Below are 24,974 nucleotides of genomic sequence, written 5' to 3'. Positions count from 1 at the left end.
TGTGTTGCCGTCTCAGTTCCTGTTTCACATTGCTCAAGACTGACTGTTGTCTTCCAATCAGTCAGAAAGTCAAATAGGAAAAGAAACCAACTCACTGATCTCAACATCGAAAAATCGGCTGAGAGTTTTGTCGGAAAATGTTTGCTTCTCCAATCCTTCTTGCAATTGGTGAGTAGTAGGTCCTCTCAGTTTGTACTTTTAACTCCTAAAAGATGGCTCTAAGTAATAAGTTACTTTGCATAATTCAGGAACTGGTCAATTGTGGAAGTGCATCAAAAGAGTTTAGCTCACTACCACATTTTAATTTATTCAATGCCTTCAATTATTGTAGCCCAGTATTTTGAAAATGAAAACTTAGTGTTTATCCCTTCCTGTGCTGACATCTTCAATGATCTCTAGCCACATGATGCTTCATGGTTGTAACATCACGTGAGGAGAGCTTGCCTCCTGATCATGATATATTCTTTTCTTATCTCTGCTTTCTCTGTATGGAGCAATTTCAAAATCTTCCAGTTCAATCCACCCTGTCCCACAGGCTGAGTAATTTGTGATCATATTATTCAATACATCCAATCTCTTCCGGTGCAATTAAATTTGTTGCATTCCTGTGTGGGATTTGATGAAAAGCCTTCTGATAGGGGAGGTGTTGGTCGAGTGGTATCAGGGCTGGACGATTAAACAAGAAACCCAGCTCATCATCTCGGGATGAGGGTTTGAATCCCACCAGGGCAGGTGGTAGAATTTGATTCAATTTTTAAAAAAAAGCCTGGAAATACGAATCTATTGATGACCATGAAACCATTGTTGATACTTGCAAAAACACATCGGGTTCACTGATCCCCTTCAGGGAAAGAAATCTGCCATCCTCACCTGGTCTGGCTTACATGTGACTCCAGACCTACAGCAATGTAGACAACGCTCAGTTGCCTTCTGAAATACCAATCGCTACAGAGTCTCAATGAAATGAAACCAGACAGATCATCGAGCATTAACCTCGGCAATGGAGAAGACAACGGCAGAAACAGCCCTGTTGATCCTGCAATGTCCTCCTCGCTACCAACTAGGGGCTAGTGCCAAAATTGGGAGATGTGCCTCACAGACTCGTCAAGTAACAACCTGACATAGTCACACCTAAAGAATCATACCTTACAGACAATGTCCCAGATACCACCATCACCATCCCTGGATATGCCCTGTCTCACCGAAAGGACAGGCCCAGCAGAGGTGGCCGCACAGTGACACACAGTAGGGAGGGTGTTGCTCAGGGAGAGCTCAACACTGACTCCAGACCCCATGATGACTTTTGATTTCAGATTAAATATGGGCAAGGAAAGCTCCTGATGATGACCGTATACCATCCTCCTTCAGCTAATGAATCGGTACTCCATGTTGAACACCACTTGGAGGAAGCACTGAAGATTGCAAGGACACAAAATGCACTCTGAGTCGGGGATTTCAATACCTACCACCAAGAGTGGCTCGGCAGCAGTATTGCAGATCGAGCTGGTCAGTGCCCAAAGGACATCGCTGCCAGGCTGGATCTGTGGCAGGTGGTGAGGGAACCAACAAGAGGGAAAAGCATACTCGGTCTCATCCTTACCAACCTGCCAGCTGCAGTTGCATCTGTCCATGACAGTATCGGTAAGGGTGACCATCGCACTTGTGGAGACGCAGCCCCACCATCACATGCCATTGTGTTGTGTGGCACTATCACCATGCTAAATGGGACAGACTTTGCACAGATCTAGTGACTTGTGACTGGGCATCTATGAGGCACTGTGAGCCATCACAGCAGCAGGATTGTACTCCAGCATAATCTGTCATCTCATGGCCCAGCATATCCCCCAGTCAACCATTACCATCAAGTCATGGGATCAACCCTGGTTCAACGGAGTGTGCAGGAGGGCATGCCAGGAGCAGTACCAGGCACATCTGAAGATGGGGTGTGAACTTGGTGAAGCCACCAAACAGGAATACTGCACACGAAACAGCAAAAGCAGCAACTGAGAGACAGAGCTAAGCGATCCCACAACCCACAGATCAGATCTAAGCTCTGCAGGCCTGCCACATCCAGTCATGAATTGTGGTGGGCAATTAAACAACTCACTGGAGGAGGAGCCTCCACAAATATCCCCATCCTCAATGATGGAAGATCCCAGCACATCCGTGTAAAAGGTGAGGCTGACGTATTCACAGCAATCTTCAGCTAGAATTGGCAAGTGGGTAATCCATCTCAGCCTCCTCCCGCATCACAAATGCCAGTCTTCAGCCAATTTGATTCTCTCCATGTGATAGTGAGAAACTTTGGAGACTCTGGATCCTGCAAAGCCTACGGGCCCTGACAACATTCCGGCAATTGTACTGCAGACTTGCACTGCAGAACTTGCCAGTCCCCGAGCCAAGTTGTTCCAGTACAGTTACAACAGTGGTATCTACCCGACAATGTGGAAAATTTCCCAAGTGATGTCCTGTCCGCAAAAAGGAGGAAATATGCATCCCGGCCAGTTACTGCCCCATCAGTCTACTCTCAATCATCAGGAGAGTGATGGAAGGTGCCATCAACAGTGCTATGGAGCAGCACCTTCTCAGCAACAGCCTGCTCAGTGACGCCCAGTTCCGGTTCCACCAGGGCCACTCAGCTCCAGACCTCATTACAGCCTTGGTTCAAACATGGGCAAAAGAGCTGATTCCCAGAGGTGAGGTGAGAATGACAGCCGTTGACATTAAGGCTGCATTAGAATGAGCATGGCATCAAGGAGCCCTGGCAAAAGAACCAGTGGGGATCGGGGTAAACTCTCCAATGGTTGGAGTCATACGTGACACGCAGGAAGATGGTTGTGGTTGTTGCAGGTCAATTATTTCTGCTCCAGGACATCTCTGCCGGTGTGCCTTAGCAGAGTGTCATCAGCCCAACCATCTTCAGCTGCCTCACCAATGAGCTTTCCCAAATCATAAAGCCAGAAGTGGTGATATTCGCTCATGTTCAGTACCATTTCTCACTCCACAGACAATGAAACAGTCCATGTTCAAATGTAACAAGATCTTGTCAATATCCAGGCCTGGGCTGACAAGTGGTAAGTGACATTCATGCCTCACAAATGCCAGGCTATGTCCATCACCAATAAGAGACAATCTATTCACCACCCCTTGACATTCAATGTTGTTGCCACCACTGAACCCTCCACCATCAACATCCTGGGGTTTATCATTGAACAGAAACTCAACTGGGTTGAGCACATGAACACAGTTGGTACAAGAGCTGGTCAGAGCTGAGACTACCACAGTGACTCACTTCTCTCCTGACTCCTTAAAGCCTGTCCACCATCTACAAGACACAAGTCAGGAATGTGATGGAATACTACCCATGTGACGGGATGAGAGCAGCCCCAACAACACTCAAGAAGCTTGACAATAACCAGCACAAAGCAGCCCGCTTGATTGGCACGACATCCACAAGCATCCATTCCCTCCGCCACCGAAGGTCAGTAACAGCAGTGTGTACCGTCTGCAAGATGCACTACAGAAATTCACCAAAGATCCTGTTCAGCACCTTCCAAATCCATAACCACTTCCATTGAGAAGGACGAGGGCAGCAGACAGATGGGAACACCACCAGCTTCAAGTTCCCCTCCAAGCCACTTACCACCCTGACTTGGAAATGTATCACTGTTCCTTTGCTTTTGCTGAATCAAAATCCTGGAATTCCCTCTGTAATGGCACTGTGGGTCAACCCACAACAGGTGGATGGCAGCAGTTCAAGAAGGCAGCTTCCCACCACCTTCTCAAGGGCAATGAGGGGTGGGCAAGAAATACTGGCCATCCTGCGATGCCCATATCCCACAAATGAATTAAAAAAACATCAACTCTCTTTTTCTCATTTACTGATGCTGTAACTAATATCACCAAAATGCTCTATCAGCTTAACCAAGCACGATTCCCTTTTAATGCTGCCTTGTTGGCTCTGTCCCATATATCCAATCTTCGATTCCTGCTCAAGTAGCGGGTTCTCTCGAACAGATTCTAACATGTTCTCTATTGTGGTCACCAAGCTAACGAAGATCTCCAGTGTCCCATTTTCATCACTATCCAAGAGGTTACATTGGACACCTTCAAGTCAGCATGACCAACTTCAGAATCTGCAGTTAGGAAAGAATAGCCAACAATGTGCCAATTATGTTTCTGGCAGCCCCTTAATCTGCTTGATTTCACCTCACAAAATGTTATATATCTTTAGTGAGCCTTCATTAGATCCACTGTTCCCGTTGGATGTTTGTACATGAAAAGAATGTACACCTGTTGTGGAACCTGAAGTAAAAACTGAAAGACCTGTGAATGCTGTAAAACGGGAAAACACCAGACTTAACGTTCCGGCTCCTGTGATCCTTAGTCAGTTCTGACTTTCTTTTCTTCACAGATGCTGCTGACTTGCTGAGCATTTCCAGCAACTTACAGTGTTGTTTTGGAGCCTGAATTATTTGTTTATAGAAGTGCTTATTTCCTATTGACTATTTTTGTGTATTTTTAAACTTTCCTCCAGATGACCTCTTCTTTTATATTTATATTTTTCTTTGTTCATCTTAAAGCTGAACAATGTCACATTCAAACTTAAACTAAAATTGAGACATTATGGTCACTAGTTCCTAAATTCTATGAGGTTACAATCACTATTTCCTATGGGCTAATCTGAAGAATAGGTATTAATGAATTCTTTCTCATTACGAAATACCAAATCCTCATCTGATCCCAGATTGGTGCCTCAATGTGATAGTCCAGGAAAACATCTTGTATACACACCTGCCATTCATCCTCCACCACAGTAACACTGACTTGATAATTGAGTCTCCAAATGCTGTGTATTGCTCATTATTACTTTATTACAGAAAAACAGTCCCTGGGTGTATACCGGAGAGGAGACCTAGGGTACAGGTGCATGGTACTTGAAAGTGAAGTCACAGGTACACACGATGGTGAAGAAGGTGTTTGGCACACTTGCATTCATTGGTCAGAACATTCAGTATAGGAGTGATGTCATGTCGTGGCTGTAGAGGACATAGGTGAGGCCAGTTTTACAATGCTCTGTGAGGCAAAATGTTACTCAACTTCAGAGGCTACAGAGAAGATTTACAAGGAGGTTGATGGGACTGGAGGGTTTGGATTCTCGGATGAGGCTGATGAGATTGGGGCTTTTTTTTTCCCCTGGAGAGTCGGAAGGTGAAGGGTGATAGAGGTTGGTAAAATCATGAGGGGCACAGATAGGGTCCATCACCATGATCTTTTTCCAAGAATGGGGGTGTTCGGAATTACAGAGTGTAGGCTGAAGTTGAGAGAGGAAAGATTTGAGGGGTAACTTTTTAACACAGAGGATGCTGCATATGGAATAAGCTACCATAAGAGCTTGTGGAGATGGGTATAATTTTGTTATTTAAAAGGCATCTGGGTAGATATATACAGATATATGTGTGTGTATAAATACATATCTACACACACATGAAGTGACCAGAGGTATATGGGCCAAATGAAAGCAATAGGACCAGGTCAGATTGGGTTGTCTGATCGCCGTGGAAGAGTTGAACCATAGGGTCAGTTTCCATGCTGTATAAGTCTATGACCCTACCTGTGTTAAATGTAAGCTTAATTTCTCGATGATAGCACGTGCAAGATTTGTATCATAAATTTGTTGCGGTATAAATAATTCACACAATCACTGTTTCCCCATGCTGCTTCCTAACTGAAACCAAAATGATTCAACATTTTTTTTGCTTCAGTCACAGTTCCTCATGCTAATCTGTTGATGTTTTTGTTTTTTTATGACCTAGCCCAGGTCCCTTTCTTTTTATCTATTCCTTATGAATGCAGAGTGTTCAGGGAGAGTGGGGATGCGATAACCACATACACCTTTACAGCAACATTTTTTTTATTATCAGCACTTGAATTCAAAATGCGAAGACATCTGGTGTGAGTGTCCAAGGCATTCAATCAGCATGTTACCAAAGCTGTCTGAAGGAATGCCTGCTTAAACACAACTTGAAGCATCTTTAATGTGTATTACACCAATTTAGACTGCGTTCCATGATCTTGCACAAATATTACACTCCTAACTCATGCCCCTACCACCCAAGTGTGTTGCTGCAGAAATTAGCATCTCAGTCTATCTCCAGATTAGTAAAGGGAAAAATATTAACATTCAGTAATTCCTTTATCATTTCCCACTAGTTCTCTTCCATGTTCTGGTCAAGACACAGGATGTATGTGAGTATGAGAACTTAAAATACAATTAACTTTGTTAACATCAACTTTACTTTGTTAATTCTTTTTCACCTGATTATCAGATCAATTGAACAGAAACAGCTTGAACAAAACCACTGCTGAGATTTGTGTACAGCTTACATACATCATTTTGAAAGTTAATCTTCTCACATCTATTTTTTTCTTCTGCCTGTTAAGAAGTGCCACAGATCTGCTGATTATATTTCCCGACAGTATACAGAACTGGTAATGTGAGAATTACAATGGATTAAATGGCCATCATTACATTATCAGGCGTCATTGCTTCAAACTTCATAAAACATTTACAGCTTTGATAAAGCTTAAGAAAAAAACATGACATTCATTCTGCCATAGAGATCTACAGGACAGAAAGGGATGTTTGGTCCATTGAGTCTGCACCAGTCAACAACAGCCACCTCAGTGTTCTCCCATCCCACTTGGTCCATAGCTTTGGCATTGCAAGAGCGCTTCTAATTGCTTCTTCAATGTGATGAGGGTTTCTGCCTCTCCCACACTTACAGGCAGTCAGTTCCAGATTCCACTGCAACCTCTGTGTGAAAATGTTCTTCCTCACATCCCCTCTCAATATCCTGGCCCTTCCCTGCAATCTATTGCCCCTTGCCCCCCGTCATTGATCCCTCAGTTAAAGGGGTTTCAACCTGTCTGTACTATCAATGCCCCCTCCTCATTTAATACATTGCAATCAAGCACCAGGGTGATGGTGGAGTAGGATGCAACAGCTGGAGCCCGTCCTTTCCATCTGTTTCTTTTTCTTTTCTCTTTTTTATTCTCCCATTTGTGCTGCTTTTTCTCTTGCTTGTTTCTTTGTTGTGATCTTCTGGCCTCAGTGCGGACCCAGTGTGGCAGTCTCCTGGCCTGGCAGGTTGGACTTTTGGCCTCGTGTGATAGTCCCTTGTCCTCAGTGTGGGCTTCTGGCCTTGAGGTGATTCCAGAGCAGTCTCCTGGTTTCAAGGGCCTCAACGTGAAGCCTGATGTGGTCTGGAGTTTACTCCTTTGTGGAATGGAGTTTTGGTGCCATCGTTGACTAGGTTGGATAGAACATTGCTCTGAACTTTTTTATTTCTCTCATTTCTAATTGATTCCTAAAATATGGAATGCTGGACTTTATATTTCTTTTATTTTTCCAGCTTTTTTTTTCCTTTGAACTTATACTGAGGGATGTGTACCCAAGCGCCATATACTTAAGAGGGCAAATTATAAACTTTTCACTGTTCTCATTTGAGTGCATGTGACAATAAAGTAATTCCGGTGCAATTCAATTCATGTCCCCTCTTTCGCTTTCGTCTGCTCAATAGGAAACAAACCCAGTCGGTCCAATTTCTCTCCATTACTAAAACTCACCAGCCACCAAGGCAATATCCTGGTAAATCTCCCTCTGCATCCTCTCCCAGTGCTATCACATCCCTCCTAGTGTGTGCTTTCCAGGACTGTAGACAGTACACGTGCTGTGTGACCTATCTGATGTTTTATATATTTCCAGCATCACCTCTTTATTCAATCTGTGCCTTGGCCGCTGAAGGCAAGTATCCCCATGGTTTGCGTGTGGAATGAACTTCCAGAGGGAGCAGTGGAAGTGGGTACAATTACAGTGTTTAAAAGACATTTGGATAAGTGCATGAGTAGGAAATGTTTGGAGGGAAATGGGCCAGGAGCAGGCCGATGGCACCAGTGTAGTTTGGGATTATGTGTGGCATGGACTGGTTGCACCAAAGGGCCTGTTTCCATGCTGTTTGACTCTATGCGCCTTTGATATAATTTCAACCAGTGAGATTCATTTTAAGAATATAATGCTGTCAAGCATGATCATTTACAGCAGCATGTGATCTTTGTGCAGTAAAGTACGTGAAGTCAGCTTATCGTAATAGGTTCATGCATTTTGATTGAAGATATTCAGTGGATAAAATGCTTTAATTGTATCCCTCAGATGACTTGCCAAAGCCGGTTGTGTCTTTAAATCCATCATATGGGGAATTTCTGGAAGGAGAGACAACATTAGTGAGGTGTAGCTGTCAATGTCCAGCCACAAGGACGCACTCCTGCTACAATTCTGAATTTAGTGACACAGCTGTTCCTGAAGGACAATGTGAAACATCTTTACAATTAAAACCCTTAAGGAGAGGTGAAGCAAGTTACAGCTGTGAATGTTTAATTCTGACGGAGAATGGAACATGGAGAAGATCAGGATGGACTGAGCCCATTCTGATACATGTCGGAGGTATGTCCTTAAACCGGCTCCTACCTGTTTGGAATAATCAGTTTGCAACAGTTCAGAAAGCACTGAATCGATGGGCGCCAACGTCATTCTCAGTAAGGTCCATTTTGGCATTTTGCAAAGTGACCAATGTTCATTTTACACAGGTACATGACCACAATCACCGAGTACAGGCAGTGCGCCATTTGTAGCAACTTTCTGAAAGTTTGTTGAGAAGCAGCAATTTCCATGGGGTGCAATAGTTAGTCAGACAAAGCAACGACATATGTAACCCATAGGGCAGGTGTGAACTCTTGCCCCAATGCGGAACCGTTTTATAGAATGGAGGTCTGCAGTCTGCACAGTCCCACATCCCGCTGATCCTGTGGCCTTTGGTCGATTCCCTGGTCTTCTTTGAGATCAACAGTATTTGATCTTCCCTGCGGCTGATGGAGGGGAATTCCTGGTCTCCCGCCATCTTCCTGGGAGATTATGTGGATCACCTCTCTGAATCTCTTTCCCTCTTCCTCCCCTCCTGTTGCTGTGAATTTACCTGATTTTGGGAGCTGGTCATCAATGCTATGTGCTTCACTTGTCTAACCCGTCTCAGCCAATGGCAGTGGGACGGCAATGCATGGGTAGTGTGACTGTTTGTCCCTATTCAGCGTCCTGCATTTGGAGGTTCGGTTTCATTCCTTTTAAGATCAAACCCATCTTCTCATCGATTGTCTCCACTGGTAATGGAGTAGGGCTCACTTCGTCAAGACCTTGGTGTTTCTTATGACCTCTCCTCTGTTTTCAGTCAGAGACCTGCATACATTTATAGAAGAGATAGTAGGAACTGCAGAAGCTGGAGAATCTGAGATAACAAGGTGTAGAGCTCGATGAACACAGCAGGCCAAGCAGCATCAGAGGGGCTGGGAGGCTGATGTTTCGGGCTTAGACCCTTCTTCAGAAATATGTTATGCAGTTGATTTGAGCTTTCTTGCTGTTAAGTGGTCTGTTTGGACTTTGCAATTGTTTTCTTCTGCACCTTTCTCCTTTCAAGTGTTTTCTTTAAAGTGTGTGCTTTAAAATGATGTGACAGATCACCTCTCCCAACCGACGATCACACTCTCGGATACCGGTGCCAGTTCAGCCATGGGCGATGTCGTGATTTCCTGCAAAGGTGAGATTCGCCCCAATGGAGGAATATTCTACTTGTACAACAGTCGGAGGGAAGGTTTTCGACAGCAACGTCATGTGACTGGTCTTGAAGGTGCTGCAGCCTTTGCCATCAATGTCTATGAACATGCTTCTGGAGGAAACTATACTTGTCGATATGAGACAAACGTTAATGGACGCCCTGTCCTTTCCCCATCCAGCCAATCTGTTTCAGTCAAGGAGAAAGGAAAGAGGGATCGCAAATTGAAAGGTAATTACATGTTCTTATATCTCACAGTCTTCCTCATTTTCACAAATACATATAGGTAATAGGTACTGTTAGTTTGTTTTTGTAAATATTAAATTGGTTAAAAGTCAGTTCAATGACGAATGGTGCTTCCAGTTTTAAGCTTGTCTCATGCTGACGATTTAGCTTGTTCCAATTTGTTCAAATAAGCCTCTTCTCCTGGCAGGCATCTATCTGTTTCTGATTTAGCCGGCTTCATCTTGATTCACAGACAATGACAGATAACACTGCCATTGTTCAACAGGATATAATGCCTGGGCTTTGACACAGAGCTGTCTGTGCATTGACAAACATGACCATTTGACCATTCAGGCCCCTAATGTGCAGCAAACATTGCTCAGTTTGCATTTGAGTCGGTTGGAAAGATGCATATTTTTGAATTTGTCGCAGCAGGTGAAACCACGACAAGATTATCCACCCGAGGAGCAGAAGTAATTAAAATATCAAACAGTGGACATTATCAGGGAATGATTTTGGGCAATAATGGATGGGAGTGGGTGTTGTAAAACTACATATCAAAAGAAAACTGCAGCACAGAAACAGGCTGATCTGCCCATCAAAAGCAGCCACCTCATTATTTTCTAAACCCATTGGCTAACCCATAGCCTTGTCTGCCTTGGCATCGCAAGTGCACATCTCAATCCTTCTTCAATGTGCTGAGGGTTTCTGCCTCTCCCAACCTTCCAGGCAGTGAGTTCCACATTCCCCACCATGCTCTGAATGTTAATAAAAATCCTCGCATCTCCTTGAAGCCACCTCCCCCATCAAATGTCCCTCCAACAGGACACATTTCTTCCTCTCTGCCCTAACCACGCCCCACATCATTTTATCCCTCTCCATCCCTGAAACCCTCCAGCCTCCCAAAGCAGCGTCCTGTTAAACCTCCCACTGCAGGCATAAGTGGTGAGCATTATGGAACATGCCAGATATCTGCTCTGACTCAATATCAGGAACATAAACACGGCAAGGCTTTTAAATAGCCATTCGTTATATTTATTGATTAAGTCAGAACATGTATCGATAAAGGACCATCTGATGCTTCAAGATGCTTATTATTCTCAGCCGGACATGCTGATGTTTCTGTGCTGTACATTAATGTGTCTCTGTCTTTTGCATTGCGTAGGTGCCCAGACGGGATTCTATCTGTACGTTGGACTGGCTTGTGCTGCTGTGATCATTCTTTTACTTGCGCTGTTGTGGCTTATAATTATCAAGAAAGGTAACTGATTGAAAAGGGTGACGTCACTGGTTAGGAGGGATATGATGGCACTGGGAGAAGGTGCACAGGGAGCTTTACCAGGATTTACCAGAGGAGGGTGGGGAATCTAGAACTTACTGCCTCTAAGGGCGGGGGAGAAATGTTTAGATGTGCAGTTGCGATGCCAGGGCAATGATCCAGGTGCCAACGAAATGGGATTAGAATGGTTTTTGAATTGCATGGACTGGCATGGGCTGAAGGGTGTTTTCAGATGCTGTAGATTTCATAATCAATGACAATTATCAGTTAATTTGGAGAAGGGAGCAGAAAGGTGTGATGAAGTTCCATGATGTATTGGTATTATTTGAATATATGAGTTCAATGAGGCCCTGAGGAGTGTTGTTGAACAGAGATATCTAGGGGTATAGGTACATAGTCCCTTGAAGTGGCATCACAGGGAGACAGGACGGCAAAGAAAGCATGTGGAACACGTGCCTTTGTCAGTCAGAGCATTGAGGATTGGAGTAAAGAGGCCATGCTGTGGCTGTACAGGATATTTGTGAGGCCACTTTTGGAATACTGTATACAATTCTGGTCGTCCTGCTCTCAGAAGGATATTGTTAAACCAGAATAGGTGCAGAAAAAACGTACAAGGTTGTTGCGAGGAATGGAGAGTTTGATTTATAAGGAGAGGCTGGATAGACTGAGATTTATTTCCCTGGAGTGTTAGAGACTGAAGGGTGACCTGAGAGGTTTATAAAACCATGAATAGCATGTAGAAGTTGAAGAGCATAGGTCTTTTCCCCAGGGTGGGGGAGTCCAAAACTAGAGCACATTGGCATACGGTGAGAGGGGAAAGATTTAAAAGGGACCTGAGGAACAACATTTTCACACAGTGAGTGGTGGATGTACGGAACGAGTTGCCAGAGGAAGTGGTAGGGACGGGTACATAATTAAATCATTTAAAAGACATGTGGACAGTTACATGGACAGGAAAGATTTAGAGGATGTGGGCCAAATACAGGTAAATAGGACTGGTATAGTTTGTGAAATCTGCATGGCATGAACTGTTTACGTCCTGTCTAACTCTAATATTTTAGTTTAGTGTGTTCAGACCAGCAAGACACAGTTTTCAGTTTAGGTTTTCCAGTGAATGATGCGAGCATCTCTGCAGGTTTGTTCTGCTCACACTCATTGAAATGGGATCTTTAAAATCCTGATATGAAAAGTTCAGTTTGTCAGAAAGGGAACGGTGGTAATGAGGAAAAAAGTAGTATATGATGTGTACAAAGTGGAGTCCTAAAGAATGCTCATTCAGAAAATTCAGGAGAGGCCAGTTCACTCTGAGAGAAGAGGCTCCCAAGAGCAAAGGTAATAAATGCTGGCCTGGACAGTGATGCCCACATCCCATGAATGAATTAACACAAACAAAATCAGCTTTGAACCACAACTGAGGACAAGTTCATCACTAGCTTCCAGTTGTAGATCTAGAAATTGGGTTTACCTTGTAAGAGCTGGCATATGGGGCTGCCTGGCATTTTGTTCTCAATTCTGGGGTAGTGTCACCGTAACACTGACAGCACACAAACACTCCCTATGTTTCAGTGAGGGCATCACATTTAACCATTTTATGCACTGAAAGACAAACAGTTATAAGGTACTAAAGAATGACCCATGAGATTTATCCAGCTGTCTGGGGCATTAATACATTCACAGGAAGTGCCCAATCGCATTCTTTTTCCCTCCATACTGACCCACTACTTAATTTAAAAAGGCAGTGGGTGCCACATCAGTTGTTAATTTCAAATCTGAGAGAGAGAATTATTTGTAAAGTAAAGCTGTAAAGGGGGATACGGACCAGGGACAGGTACATGGAGTTAAGCCACAGTGTTCAGCCATGATCTCATTGAATGGCGGAACAGGTTGGAGGGGCAGAATGGCCGACTTGTGCCCTTAGATTTCTAATTGCAAAAGCAATGGGTAACCAATAAAAGAGACAACACGTTTGGCAACTGCACAAGAATTTATTGGGTTAAAACAACAACCTCTCCACCCTGAATTCATCCAGAGTTGTCCATGCATGAAAGGACAGGTACTGAGAGCAGAAAGTGATGCAAGCATTTACATTTATCACCTGTAGCTTCGAGCATTTTCATCGGCCGGCCTGTTCTGTGCAGTCATTTCACAAATTTCACTGCGGAGCAGTCTTTTAGAAGCAAATGAGGATATATCATGTCTGTCCTAACCAGCATCTCGTCAATACAGGATAGTACAGTGGCTCAATGGTTGGCACTGCTGCCTCCCAGCAAGAAGGACCTGGGCTCAATTCCACCCTCAGGTGACTGTCTGTGTGGAATCTGCATGTTCTCCTCATTGTCTGTCTGGGTTTCCATCCACAGTCTGAAGAAGTGCATGCAGCTCAGGTTGTTTGGCTATGCTAAAGTGTCCAGGGGTGTGTGGGTTAGCCATGGGAAGTAGGGATTATAGGTCTGGGTGGGATGCTCTTTGGAGGGTCAGTGTAAACTCAATGGACAAATGGCCTCTGTCTCCGCTGTGGCAATTCAAAGTTGTAACTGGAAAAACACAACTGCATCATTTTATTTTTACTTTTACTCTGCTCTATGTGTGTTGAGAGTGGTCACATTCTTAGCTTTCTTTAATATTTAATTTAGGGAGGTTTCATTTAAATTTTTAAATTCTTCAATTTGACGCTGGATTCAAAAAAATTGATTGAAATTTAAATTGCTGGAGAAACTCAGCAGGTCTAGCATCATCTGTGCAGCGAGAGAGAAACAGACTTAACACTCCAAGTCCATAATACTGTAAGAAATAGGAACAGGAGTAGGCAGTTGGGCTTGTTGAGCCTGATCCACCATTCATTAGGATCATGGATGATCCCTCAGGCCTCACGTCCACTTGCCCCCCTGTCACCCTTGATTCCCCAGCTGATTAAGAATCTATCTATCTCGGCCTTAAATATACACAAGGACTCTGGACACCAGCCCCCACCCTCTCCCACCACCACACACACAAAATTTTGTGGCAAAGAGTTCCAAAAGCTCTCAACCCTCTGAGAGAAGAAATTCCTCGTCATCTCACAGTCTTCAGCTGGTGCCCTTTATTTGACACTGTGGCCTCTGGTCCTGGAGTCTCCCATGCCAGGGAAACATCCTCTCAGCAATGACTGTCAAGCAGCATACGAAGATGATAAGACCACAAGACATAGGAGCAGCATTAGGCCTTTCAGCCTATCAGGCTTGTTCCATCATTCGATCGTAGCTGTTAAGTTTCTCAAACCCCATTCTCCTGCCTTCTGCCCGAAACCCTGGGTCACGTTTCCCACTCAAGAAACCTGTCTGTCTTTGTCTTAAAGGCACTCAATGACTTGGCTTCCACAGCCCTCTGTGGCTATGAGTTCCAAAAATTCACCACCCTCTGGTTGAAGAAATTCCTCCTCAGCTCAGTTCTAAAGGATTGTCTCTTTACTCTGAGGCTGTGCCCTCAGGTTCTAATCTCGGCTGGAAACACGTTTTCCACGTGCACTCTATCCAGGCCTCTCAGTAATCTGTAGTTTTCATTCAGACACCACCCCCACCTCATCCTTCTGATCTCCATTGAGTACAGAACCAGAGTCGTTAACTGCTCCCCATATAACAAGCCCCTCATCCCTGGCAGCATTCATGTAATCCTCCCCTTGACCCTCTCCAAGATCAGTACATCCTTCCTTAGATACAGGGCCCAAAACTGCTCACAACATTCCAAATATGGGCTGACCAGACCCTTACACAGCCTCAGCAGTAAATCCCTGCTCTTGTATTTTAGCCCTCACAAAATAACTGCTAATATTGCATTTGCCTTCCTAACTTCCAACTGAACCTGCCTGTTAACCTGAAGAGAATCCTGATCTGGGACTCCCAAGTCCCGTTGTGCTTCAGACTTCTGTTTGTTCTGTAAATAGAGATAGTGTCAGATCTGCTATCTTTCTTTAACATTCTCTGTTTTTGATTCTGATATCCAACACCCTGCAGTTCTTTGTTTTATGTTATTGACATTGACGATCATATTTGAGACATTTCACCATTGCATTATTGTTTTATATCCATCAGGTCGTAAGAAACGTCAAAAAAATCAGAGGTGAGAATGTCACATGATTCATGTTAATCCAATATTTAACTTTATGCAATACATGTAGCTGTACGTTAACACATCATTATATCTCATATTTACTGCTTATTGATATTTGTGCCATTCATTCCCATTATATCGAGAGCACACTTGGGCCAACTTTTGTCTTTATTTTCTAGGGCTGCATCGAAAGCAGTTCAAAGCTCACACAGCAAAGATCATGATGGCATTTGTAAGTATATCACTGGTGTTGGTGGCTGGTTATAAAGGCTGTGATGCAAAGTAACATCTTTCTTTATGATTCTTGAGATGATAAATGTGCTCACAGTTTTAGTGGAGAAATTCTAAACTTCATGCCTATTTGCTGTATAATTGTTTGTTCTCTGCTACAGTAACAGAAACAAGCATTGAAATAACTTGACAGCTGGTGTAATGGATACTGTCATGGTCAAACAGCTAAAGAAAACAACACCAGAAAGTGCTGGAGAAACTCAGCAGGTCTAACATCATCTGTATAGAGAGAGAGAGTTAACATTTTTAGTCTAGTGACCCTTCTGCAGAAGGGCTAGCTAAAGGGCTGCCAGACAAAACACAAATGATTTTGTTTGGGGCTCTGTGTATGTCATGTTGGAGACTCACTTCAAGTGAAGTCAAGCATATGATGTGGAAGCTAGCATTTTAGGTGTTGGTGTTCACTCTTGCCCAATTATATCTGCAAAATAAGTCAGAAATGTAAATGTCAGTGCTATAAACCATCCTTATGGCTTGACTTTTCACTTACCCGGATCAGGGTATTACAAGAACGTAAGAACTAGGAGCAGGAGTGGACCAAACGGCCCCTCGAGCCTGCCTCACCATTTAATAACATCGTGGCTGATCTTTTTGACACTGAGTTCCATTTACCTGCCTGCTCACCATAATCCTTAATGTCTTTACTGTTCAAAAATTTATCTAGCCTTGCCTTGTAAACATTTAGCGAGGTGGATGTTAGAGAAAGGAAACATTTCATTGAAAACACCCAGTGCCTTGGAATGAATAGTGTGTGGTGTGTTTTCACCTGTGTAAGGGAGGAGGCCAAACTGTCCATGTTATGTTGCTTTTCAGTCTCCATTAGTTTGCACTGAATGGATAATGATGCAGCTTACAGAATGTGTTCAGAATGGGCAAGGAACCCTACAATTGGGAACGGACCATAAGAAATAGGAACAGCTATTGGCCACTCAACCCCTCGGGCCTGCTCCATCATTCAACAGGATCATGGCTGATCCAACATTCCTCACGATCACTTTGTCTGTAACCCTTGATTCTCTGGTTGATCAAGAATCCATCCATCTCAGCCTTAAATATATGCAAGAACTCTACCCCCACCCACACACCTCTCTGTGGCAAGGAGTTCCAAAGACACTCAACCCTCTGGCAGAAGTTTTTTTCCCTCCTCTCAGTCTTCAATTGGCATCCATTTATTCAGAGGCTGTGTCCTCTGGTGCTAGACTCTCCCATGAGGGGGAAACATCCTCTCAGTATTGACCCTGTCAAGCCCCAATATGTTTCAATGAGATCACCTGACATTCTTTTAAACTCCGGTGAGTTCCTACCTATTTAGCTCATAAGATAATGCCCTCATACTGGGGATCATCCTAGTGGATGGAATCTAGTTCAAATGAATATTATTTGACACTATTTATTAGACTGTGGGTTAGAAAGGGTAGTTCACTTGGAAGGGCTGGTGGGTGATGCCACCAGTGTGGGTTGACTTCCCAAACCGACTGAGGTTATGATGTAGGGATGTCCACCTCAGTCTCTCCCTCACGTGAAATGTGCTGACCCTCAGGTTAACCCACCACCAGGTGTGTCTCCAATGCAAGAGCAGGAGTATGGCGGAGTTGGTAAGTTTTGAGCCTACATTTCTGTGAGCACAGAGTTTTAGTACACAGAAACAATTGACAACATAAACTAAGTTTCACTGCTCAGTCAGGCAGAGAAAAACTCAATTTCTGTGCTTCTTTCATCCCAGATGACAATGCCAATGTGATGCAGCATAACACAATGGTAAGCACGCAATTCTTAGTCAAACTCAAATCACTTATTTTCTTGCTGTGCAAAGTCTGATTAGATTCTCTTGGAGAGTGAGGAATGTCCAGGGATATAGAATATACTTTGAAGGTGAGGAAGAGTAGGCCAAAAAAGGATTGATTGACAAAGTGAGAGACCAACCACAGGATGGAGAGAAAGAGAGACAGAGGTGGACGGGAAAAATGGCTAGAGAGAAAGAGAATGAGACTGCATGAGGCAAAGAAGGATGCAGAAAATCGACAGCAACAATGGGGCAAAGTGTGGAGATGAAGAGGAGGGTGGAGGGAAAGACAATGAAATATGAAGAGAGAGATAAACATCGGAAGCACATTGAAAAGCGAACGTCATAGAGTCATACAGCACGGAAGCAATACATAGAACATAGAACAGTACAGCACAGAGCAGGCCCTTCAGCCCACGATGTTGTGCCGACCATTGATCCTCATGTATGCACCCTCAAATTTCTGTGACCATATGCATGTTCAGCAGTTTCTTAAATGACCCAAAATGACCTTGCTTCCACAACTGCTCAACGCATTCCATGCTCTCACAGCACTCTGTGTAAAGAACCCGCCTCTGACATCCCCTCTATACTTTCCTCCAACCAGCTTAAAACTATGACCCCTCGTGTTAGCCATTTCTGCCCTGGGAAATAGTCTCTGGCTATCAACTCTATCTCTGCCTCTCATTATCTTGTATACCTCAATTAGGTCCCCTCTCCTCCTCCTTTTCTCCAATCAAAAAAGTCCGAGCTCAGTCAACCTCTCTTCATAAGATAAGCCCTCCAGTCCAGGCAGCATCCTGGTAAACCTCCTCTGAACCCTCTCCAAAGCATCCACATCTTTCCTATAATAGGGCGACCAGAACTGGACGCAGTATTCCAAGTGCGGTCTAACCAAAGTTTTATAGAGCTGCAAAAAGATCTCACGACTCTTAAACTCAATCCCCCTGTTAATGAAAGCCAAAACACCATATGCTTTCTTAACAACCCTGTCCACTTGGGTGGCCATTTTAAGGGATCTATGTATCTGCACACCAAGATCCCTCTGTTCCTCCACACTGCCAAGAATCCTATCCTTAATCCTGTACTCAGCTTTCAAATTTGACCTTCCAAATGCATCACCTTGCATTTATCCAGGTTGAACTCCATCTGCCACCTCTCAGCCCATCTCTGCATCCTGTCAATGTCCCACTGCAGCCTACAACAGCCGTCTATACTGTCAACGACACCTCCAACCTTTGTGTCGTCTGCAAACTTGCTGACCCACCGATCAAGTGTCTTAAACTGAACTCATCCCATTTGCCTGCATCGGGCCTATATCCCTCTAAACCTTTCCTATCCAGGTAGCTGTCCAAATATCTTGTAAATATTGTAATTGTACCAGCCTCCTCCCCATCCTCTGGCAGCTCATTCCATACACGCACCACCTTCTGTGTGAAAAAGGGTGCCCCTTATATTCTTTCTCCGCCCCCACCTTAAACCTGTGCCCTCTACGTTTGGACTTCCCTACCCTGGGGTAAAAACCTTGTCTATTCACCTGATCCAAACGTCTCATGATTTTATAATGTCACCCCTGACACACCAGGGGAAAAAATTCCAAGCCTATCCAATCTCTCCTCATAACTCAAATGTTCCAGTCCCAGCAACATCCTTGTAAACTTTTTATGGACCTTTGCTCGTTCAACAGGGTGACCAGAATCATACGCCGTGTCCTAAACATGGCCTCAGGAATGTCTTGTACAGCCACAACATGACATCCTGACTCCTACATTGGAAGCGCTGACCAATGAAGGCAAGCATGTCAAACACCACCTTCGCCACCCTGTCTACCTATGACACCACTTTCAAAGAAATGTGCTCCTGCAGCCCGAGGTCGCTCTGTTCGACAACACTCCCCAGGGCCCTATCATTTACTGTGTCAGTCCTGCCCAGATTGCCTTACAATACGCAGCACCTGACATTTATCTGAATTAAACTCCATCTACCAGTCTGGCACATTGGCCCATCTGACCAAGATCCCGTTGTACTCTGAGATAACCCTGTTCACAGACACCATGAACTTTGGTGTCATTCACAAACTTACCAACCATGCCTCCTTGTATTCTCATCCAAATCGAGAAACCAGAGAGACAAAACAAAAAGAACAGGGTGTGGGGGTGGTGAGAAAGGGATTGACAGGAACCAAGAGATTGAGATCGGCAAATTTTTTAAAAATCACTTTGAGAGGAGCAAAGGTACAGGATATCGGCAGATACCTTACAAACACCACTTTCCATGTTGCTCAATGCAGGGCGAATATCCTGATGTGCACGACAACAGACATGATGGAGTTACTTATGCTGCCTTGATCATGGATGGTTTGAATCAAAATGAATCTGCCTCTGTCATCAGGGAAGAAACATGCGTTTATATGGATGTGAAAACATAACAAGCTTCATCCCCGAAACACAACTGTTGCAGTCTGCTTCTGTCATGTTGCTTGCTGAAGCTCAACTGGTGAATTAATTCATCCCCCAGCCCCCTCTCAGTCATCTGATGTGATGGAAATAGAGCAAACTTTTCCCAGCCAAGGGCCTTCAGCCTCTGCTGGCTGCAGTACACAAGAGAGAGAGGCCACCAAGATTTACATTTCTGCTAAAAAAGGTGTTTGTCAAAGTTCTTCTCTCAATAAAAAATAAAGTCTACGCCCCATTGAAAGAAACAGGGTCCAACACTGCCGGCTATATTTCTGGGGTGGCACGGTGCCTGTGGCTAGCTCTGCTGCCTCACACCGCCAGGGACCCGGGTTCAATTCCACTCTCGGGCGACTGTTTGTGTGGAGTTTGCACATTCTCCCTGTGTCTGTGTGGGTTTCGTCCGGGTGCTCCGGTTTCCTCCCACAGTCCAAAGATGTGCAGGTTAGATGGATTAGCCGTGCTGAATTGCTCAAAGTGTTCAGGGATGTGTCGACTAGGTGGGTTATAGGGCTGGGTGTGGGTGGGATGCTTTGAGGGTCGGTGTGAACTTGTTGGAGAGAAGGGCCTGTTTCCGCATTACAGGGATTCTACTAACACTGAAGATGTATGTTTGCCAGAAAAGTGGGGAACCATTAGACATCAGAAACTATTAAGAACAAGTGAAAGCATGCAGGTACACAGGATATATACGGGAAAAGAGACTTACAAGTCATAAAATGTATGAAAATAAAACCCGAACAGAAAAGGAACAGGAGTAGGCCATTCTGCCCCTCGAGCCTGTTCTCCCATTCAGTGGCTGATCTGTAGCCTACAGCTGCCTTTGGCCCCTATCTCCTTAATGCCTCTACTCAATAAAACATTATCTCTCTCAGCATTCAATGTGGTTTGTGGAAGACCGTTCCAAGCCCCTCTCACCCTTTGCACAATGTGCACTATCACCAAACAATTAATCTGGAGACCCAGGTAATGTTCTGGGGACAGACAGTAGGGACTGTCAATGCTGGAGAATCTGAGATAACATGGTGTGAAGCTGGACGAACACAGCAGGCCAAGCAGCATCAGAGTAGCAGGAAAGTTGACATTTCGGGTCTGAAGAAAACTTTCCTGCTCCTCTGATGCTGCTTGGCCTGCTGTGTTCATCCAGCTTCACATCTTGTTATCTCTAATGTTCTGGGGAGTTGGGTTCAAATCCTGGCACAGCAGTAGGTGGCAGTTGAATTTAATGATAACCTGGAATTAAGAGCTTAATGATGACTCTGAAACCAATGCCAATTGTCAGGAAAAATCTATCAGCAGAATAGGATAAATATTGGAGACACTTGAGTTAGACTTTAGAGACTCAACAGAACTGGCAGCATCTGTGGGGAAGGAGAGAGGGAGGGAGAGAGAGAGAGAGAGACAGACAGACAGACAGATAGACAAAGAAAAAGAAAGAAAGAGAGAGAAAGAGAACATTTTGATCCCTGAGACAGTTTCTCAGAACTACGAGTGTCAAGTAGAAGGTGGTGTGTGCTTTGAAGTTTGGATGCGGGAGCTGAAAGATAGATGGAGACAGTGTCCAGAGAGAGAGAGAGAAAGCGTGGGCAGACAAAGGGCTGGTTGATAGAAAGTTAGGGCAGAAGAGAAGCTGGATAATAGAGATGATGAGGAGTTGATGATAGGTTAACAGTGCTGGAAGTAACCCATTTGGGAGTGTTGGGAGCGGGTTAACATCCTCTGTCAACAACTATCAACAATTCCTTACTCTGCTTTCCCCTTGTTTCTCTCTGGGCACTTTCTCCATCTTTTCTGTTCTGAAGAAGGGTCACTGAATTCGAAATGTTAACTGTACTTTCTTTCTCTACAGACGCTCCCAGACCTGCTGAGTTGCCCCAAGAACTTTCTGTTCTTGGTTCAGTTCTCCAACGAACACAGTGCCTCTTCTTATTTTAACATCTCCATCCATCTGTCACACTCTCCCAGCCCCTAAACCATTTAGGAATCAGGAAAGAGGAGGGCAGGAGTAGGCCATTCAGCACCTCAGTTCCACCACTTAATGAGGTCATGGCTGATCTGTGACCTAACTCCACATGGGAGGCCTTTGTTTCACAATATTTCTCTCAGGTTGAAAATTAACAACTGATCCAGCATCCACTGCCATTTGTAGAAGGGCGTTCCAAACCTCTCTCACCCTTTGCGTGTAGAATTGCTTCCTGACATCTCTCCTGAATGGTGTGGCCCTAATTCTCAGACTATGCATTCCCTAGTTCTAGAATCCCCAATCAGAGGAAATAGTTTATATTTATAAACCCTGTCTTTTCCTGTTAATGTCTTGAAGACTTCAATCAGAACACCTCTTAACATTTTAAGTTCTGAAGAGACCAGGCTTAATATGTCTAATCTCTCCTCATAACTTAACGCCTTTCATCCAGGTGACATTCTTGTGAACTTACAGTGTACTCTCTCCAAGGCCAATCTGCCCTTCCTAAGGTGTAGTGCACAGATCTGCTCCAAGGTGGGTCTAACCATGGTTTTGTATAACTGCAGCACCTCTTGTGCATACTTTTACTCCAGTCCTCTGGATATAAAGGCCAGCATTTCTTTGGCTGTCTTGATGATTTTCTTCAATGTGAATGAAGATTGGCTAACTAGGCTGTTATCAGATTCAGAGGCCGTAACAAGTGGTCTGCCACAAGGATCAGTTTTGCTTACACTTAATGCCATGAGCTGTGTAAATGGATTTTGTGCATTGCAGTGAAAAGCTTCTTTCTTTACAAACACAGGTGGAGATAACAAGCTGTGGGGATGTCACAAAGTTGGTTCAATAGGTTAGCAACAGATTAAGTGAACGGGCAGATAAAGAGTTTATATGTGGGAAAATGGGAGTATTCAGTTCGATAGTACAAACTGACCATCAGAGTATGATTTGGATGGGACAGGGACTGAGAATTTTTTTATCCATTCTGGGGGTGGGGGCATCACTGGCTGCGTCAGCATTTATTGTTCATCCTGAATTGCCAAGAGGGCAGTTATACCACACTGCTGCGCCTCTGGAGTTACAAGTGGGTCAGACCAGGTAAGGATGGCAGTTTTCCTTCCCTGAAGGACATTAATGAGCCAGATGGGTTTTTCCTGGACAATTGACGTGATTGCTATTAAGCTCAGATTTCCAGATTTTTAATTAATTGAAATTCTACCCTCTGCTTTGGAGGGATTTTAACATAAACCTCCCAGAATATGACTGATGTCTCTGTAGTAACAGTCTAGTGATATACCGCAGTACAGGAACATCTGGCAGCTTGCACATTAAAGTAACACTTTACTTTAAAAAAAAGGGGCAGTAAGCTTTGCAAGAGAAGGTGGATTTTGTTACAAGCATTATTGCAGCAAAACCTTTTGAAATTTGCTGCCGGATGGTGGTAAGGCCACATGCAAAGACTATGTTGACTTTGTCCCTTATTTAACAAGAGATCCACTTGCATTGTCGACTATTCATAGAAGGTGTTCTTGTCTGCTTCCAGGCCTGAAAGGGTGAACCTTATGGTCAAAGATGATGTAGTTTGGGCTTATTCACAATGCAACAAAGATGCAGGAGAGGTTTATCTTATCAGATGTGTGGAGGTGATTTTAATAAAAAGATAGTGAGTTATTGAGATACTTGCAGTTACGAGAAAATGAACTGGAGAGTGGGAATAGGGTCGATTCGGATAAATGGGTCCACAGTTATAATGAGGAATTTCTATTTGTGGTTGTGGAGGGGATAACATTGTTAATCTTTGGAACTGTTAAGCTCAGAAAGAAGTGGAAGCTCCGTTACTGATGGCACACAGAGTTATGGTCGTCTGAAAATAGCTTTCACACCATAAGGCAGAGGAACAGGCGCAGGCCATTCAGCCCCTCAAGGCTGCCATCCAGTCGGATTGTGGCTGATCCAACATTCCTCACTTCGATTTTCCTGCCTTCTCCATTGATTTCCTGACTGATCAAGAATCTATCTACCTCAGACTTAAATATACACAAGGACTTGGCTGCCATGCACAGCCCTCTGGGGCAAGGCATTCCAAAGACTCCTCAACACTTTGAGAGGAGAAATTCTTCCTCATCTCAGACTTCAAATGGCACTCCTTTATTTTGAGACTGTACCCTCTGGATCTAGACTCTCCCAGGAGGGGGGAAACATCCCCTCAGCAGGTACTTTATCAAGCCCTATATGTTTCATTGAGATCACCTCTCATTCTTCTAAACTCCAGTGAGTACAGTCACAACCTGTTCAACCTTTGCTCATAAGATAATCCCTGCATCCCAGGAAACATCCGAGTGAACCTTCTCTGAACTTCCTCCAATGAAATTACATCTTTTCCTCAATAGAGAGAATAAAATTACTCACAGTGCTCCAGATGTGGAGTTGCACTAAGACTTCCCCACTTTTATACACCACCTGCCTTGAAATAAGGGCGAGTGTTCCATTAGCCTTCCTGATGAACTTATCACGAGAGATAGATGTATGGAGTGAGTGTGAGCAGTAAAGTTGATTCCAATCCACAATCAGAATTTAAAGCATCCTATGGATTAGATTGAGAAAGTTTGAGGTCGCAACTTCACTCCATCTACTTCATTTCTTTACGTTTGATGTGAGTTGGCAAATACGTACTGTACGTCAATTCAGAAAATATCATTCACTTATTGGTGGTTTGGGGGTCCATTTTAAACACAACTACGTAATGTGGAGATAGCGGGATTTCCAATGCTGGGGAATCTGAGATAACAAGATTTCTGAAGAAGACTCCAGACCCAAAACATCAGCTTTCCTGTTCCTCTGCTGCTGCTTGGCCTGCTAGAATCCAGACCCGAAACATCAGCTTTCCTGCTCCTCTGATGCTGCTTGGCCTGCTGTGTTCATTCAGCTCTACATCTTGTTATCTCATGCAATGTGCATCTTTAATAATTGTGTTTCAAAGACAATTTTAGTATCTATTTTAAACAATATCATTACAAAATGATATTGCTTAACCAAAAGCAGCTTTCGCAACTGTTCAGTGTTCTGAGTAATGCTAGTTGCAACGACCCCATTGGATCCAGTCTCATTAACTGCAGTGTGACCACACTGACGCAAGCAACCCCGTTACACTCAAGTGAGGAAGACACTGTACACATTGTGTCATTGTTTGGGTCGTGGAAGGCAACAGGTTCGGTTGTCTTCGGTTTAATATTTC

General features: G+C 44.0%; 1 protein-coding gene and 1 pseudogene across 2 annotated transcripts; both read left to right on the top strand.

Moving 5' to 3' along the window:
- Positions 1-24,974, top strand: part of LOC132206968 (histone H2AX-like) — a 234,717-nt pseudogene that overhangs the window by 50,861 nt on the left and 158,882 nt on the right.
- LOC125449952 (uncharacterized) lies at positions 34-20,717 on the top strand. Of its 2 annotated transcripts, XM_059642082.1 has the most exons (9): positions 34-168; positions 6,214-6,249; positions 8,213-8,503; positions 9,567-9,893; positions 11,053-11,148; positions 15,234-15,261; positions 15,432-15,484; positions 17,267-17,301; positions 19,617-20,301. In XM_059642082.1, the coding sequence occupies exons 1-9, from the start codon at positions 138-140 to the stop codon at positions 19,752-19,754; spliced, it is 1,035 nt and encodes a 344-aa protein (XP_059498065.1). In that variant the 5' UTR covers positions 34-137; the 3' UTR covers positions 19,755-20,301. The 2 variants fall into 2 exon arrangements, with proteins under 2 accessions (XP_059498065.1, XP_059498067.1); XM_059642084.1 differs by lacking the exon at positions 6,214-6,249 and having other exon boundaries at positions 19,617-20,717.

This window comes from Stegostoma tigrinum, chromosome 44, assembly GCF_030684315.1.
Source record: "Stegostoma tigrinum isolate sSteTig4 chromosome 44, sSteTig4.hap1, whole genome shotgun sequence".
Classification (NCBI taxonomy): Eukaryota; Metazoa; Chordata; class Chondrichthyes; order Orectolobiformes; family Stegostomatidae; genus Stegostoma; species Stegostoma tigrinum.
This window is presented reverse-complemented; position numbering and strand designations above follow the sequence as displayed.

Coding starts and splice junctions, on each gene's coding strand:
- LOC125449952 (XM_059642082.1), top strand. CDS start 138: ATGTTTGCTTCTCCAATCCTTCTTGCAATTG. Junction 8,504..9,566: donor CATTCTGATACATGTCGGAG/GTATGTCCTTAA, acceptor ATGATGTGACAG/ATCACCTCTCCCAACCGACG. Junction 9,894..11,052: donor GAGGGATCGCAAATTGAAAG/GTAATTACATGT, acceptor TGCATTGCGTAG/GTGCCCAGACGGGATTCTAT.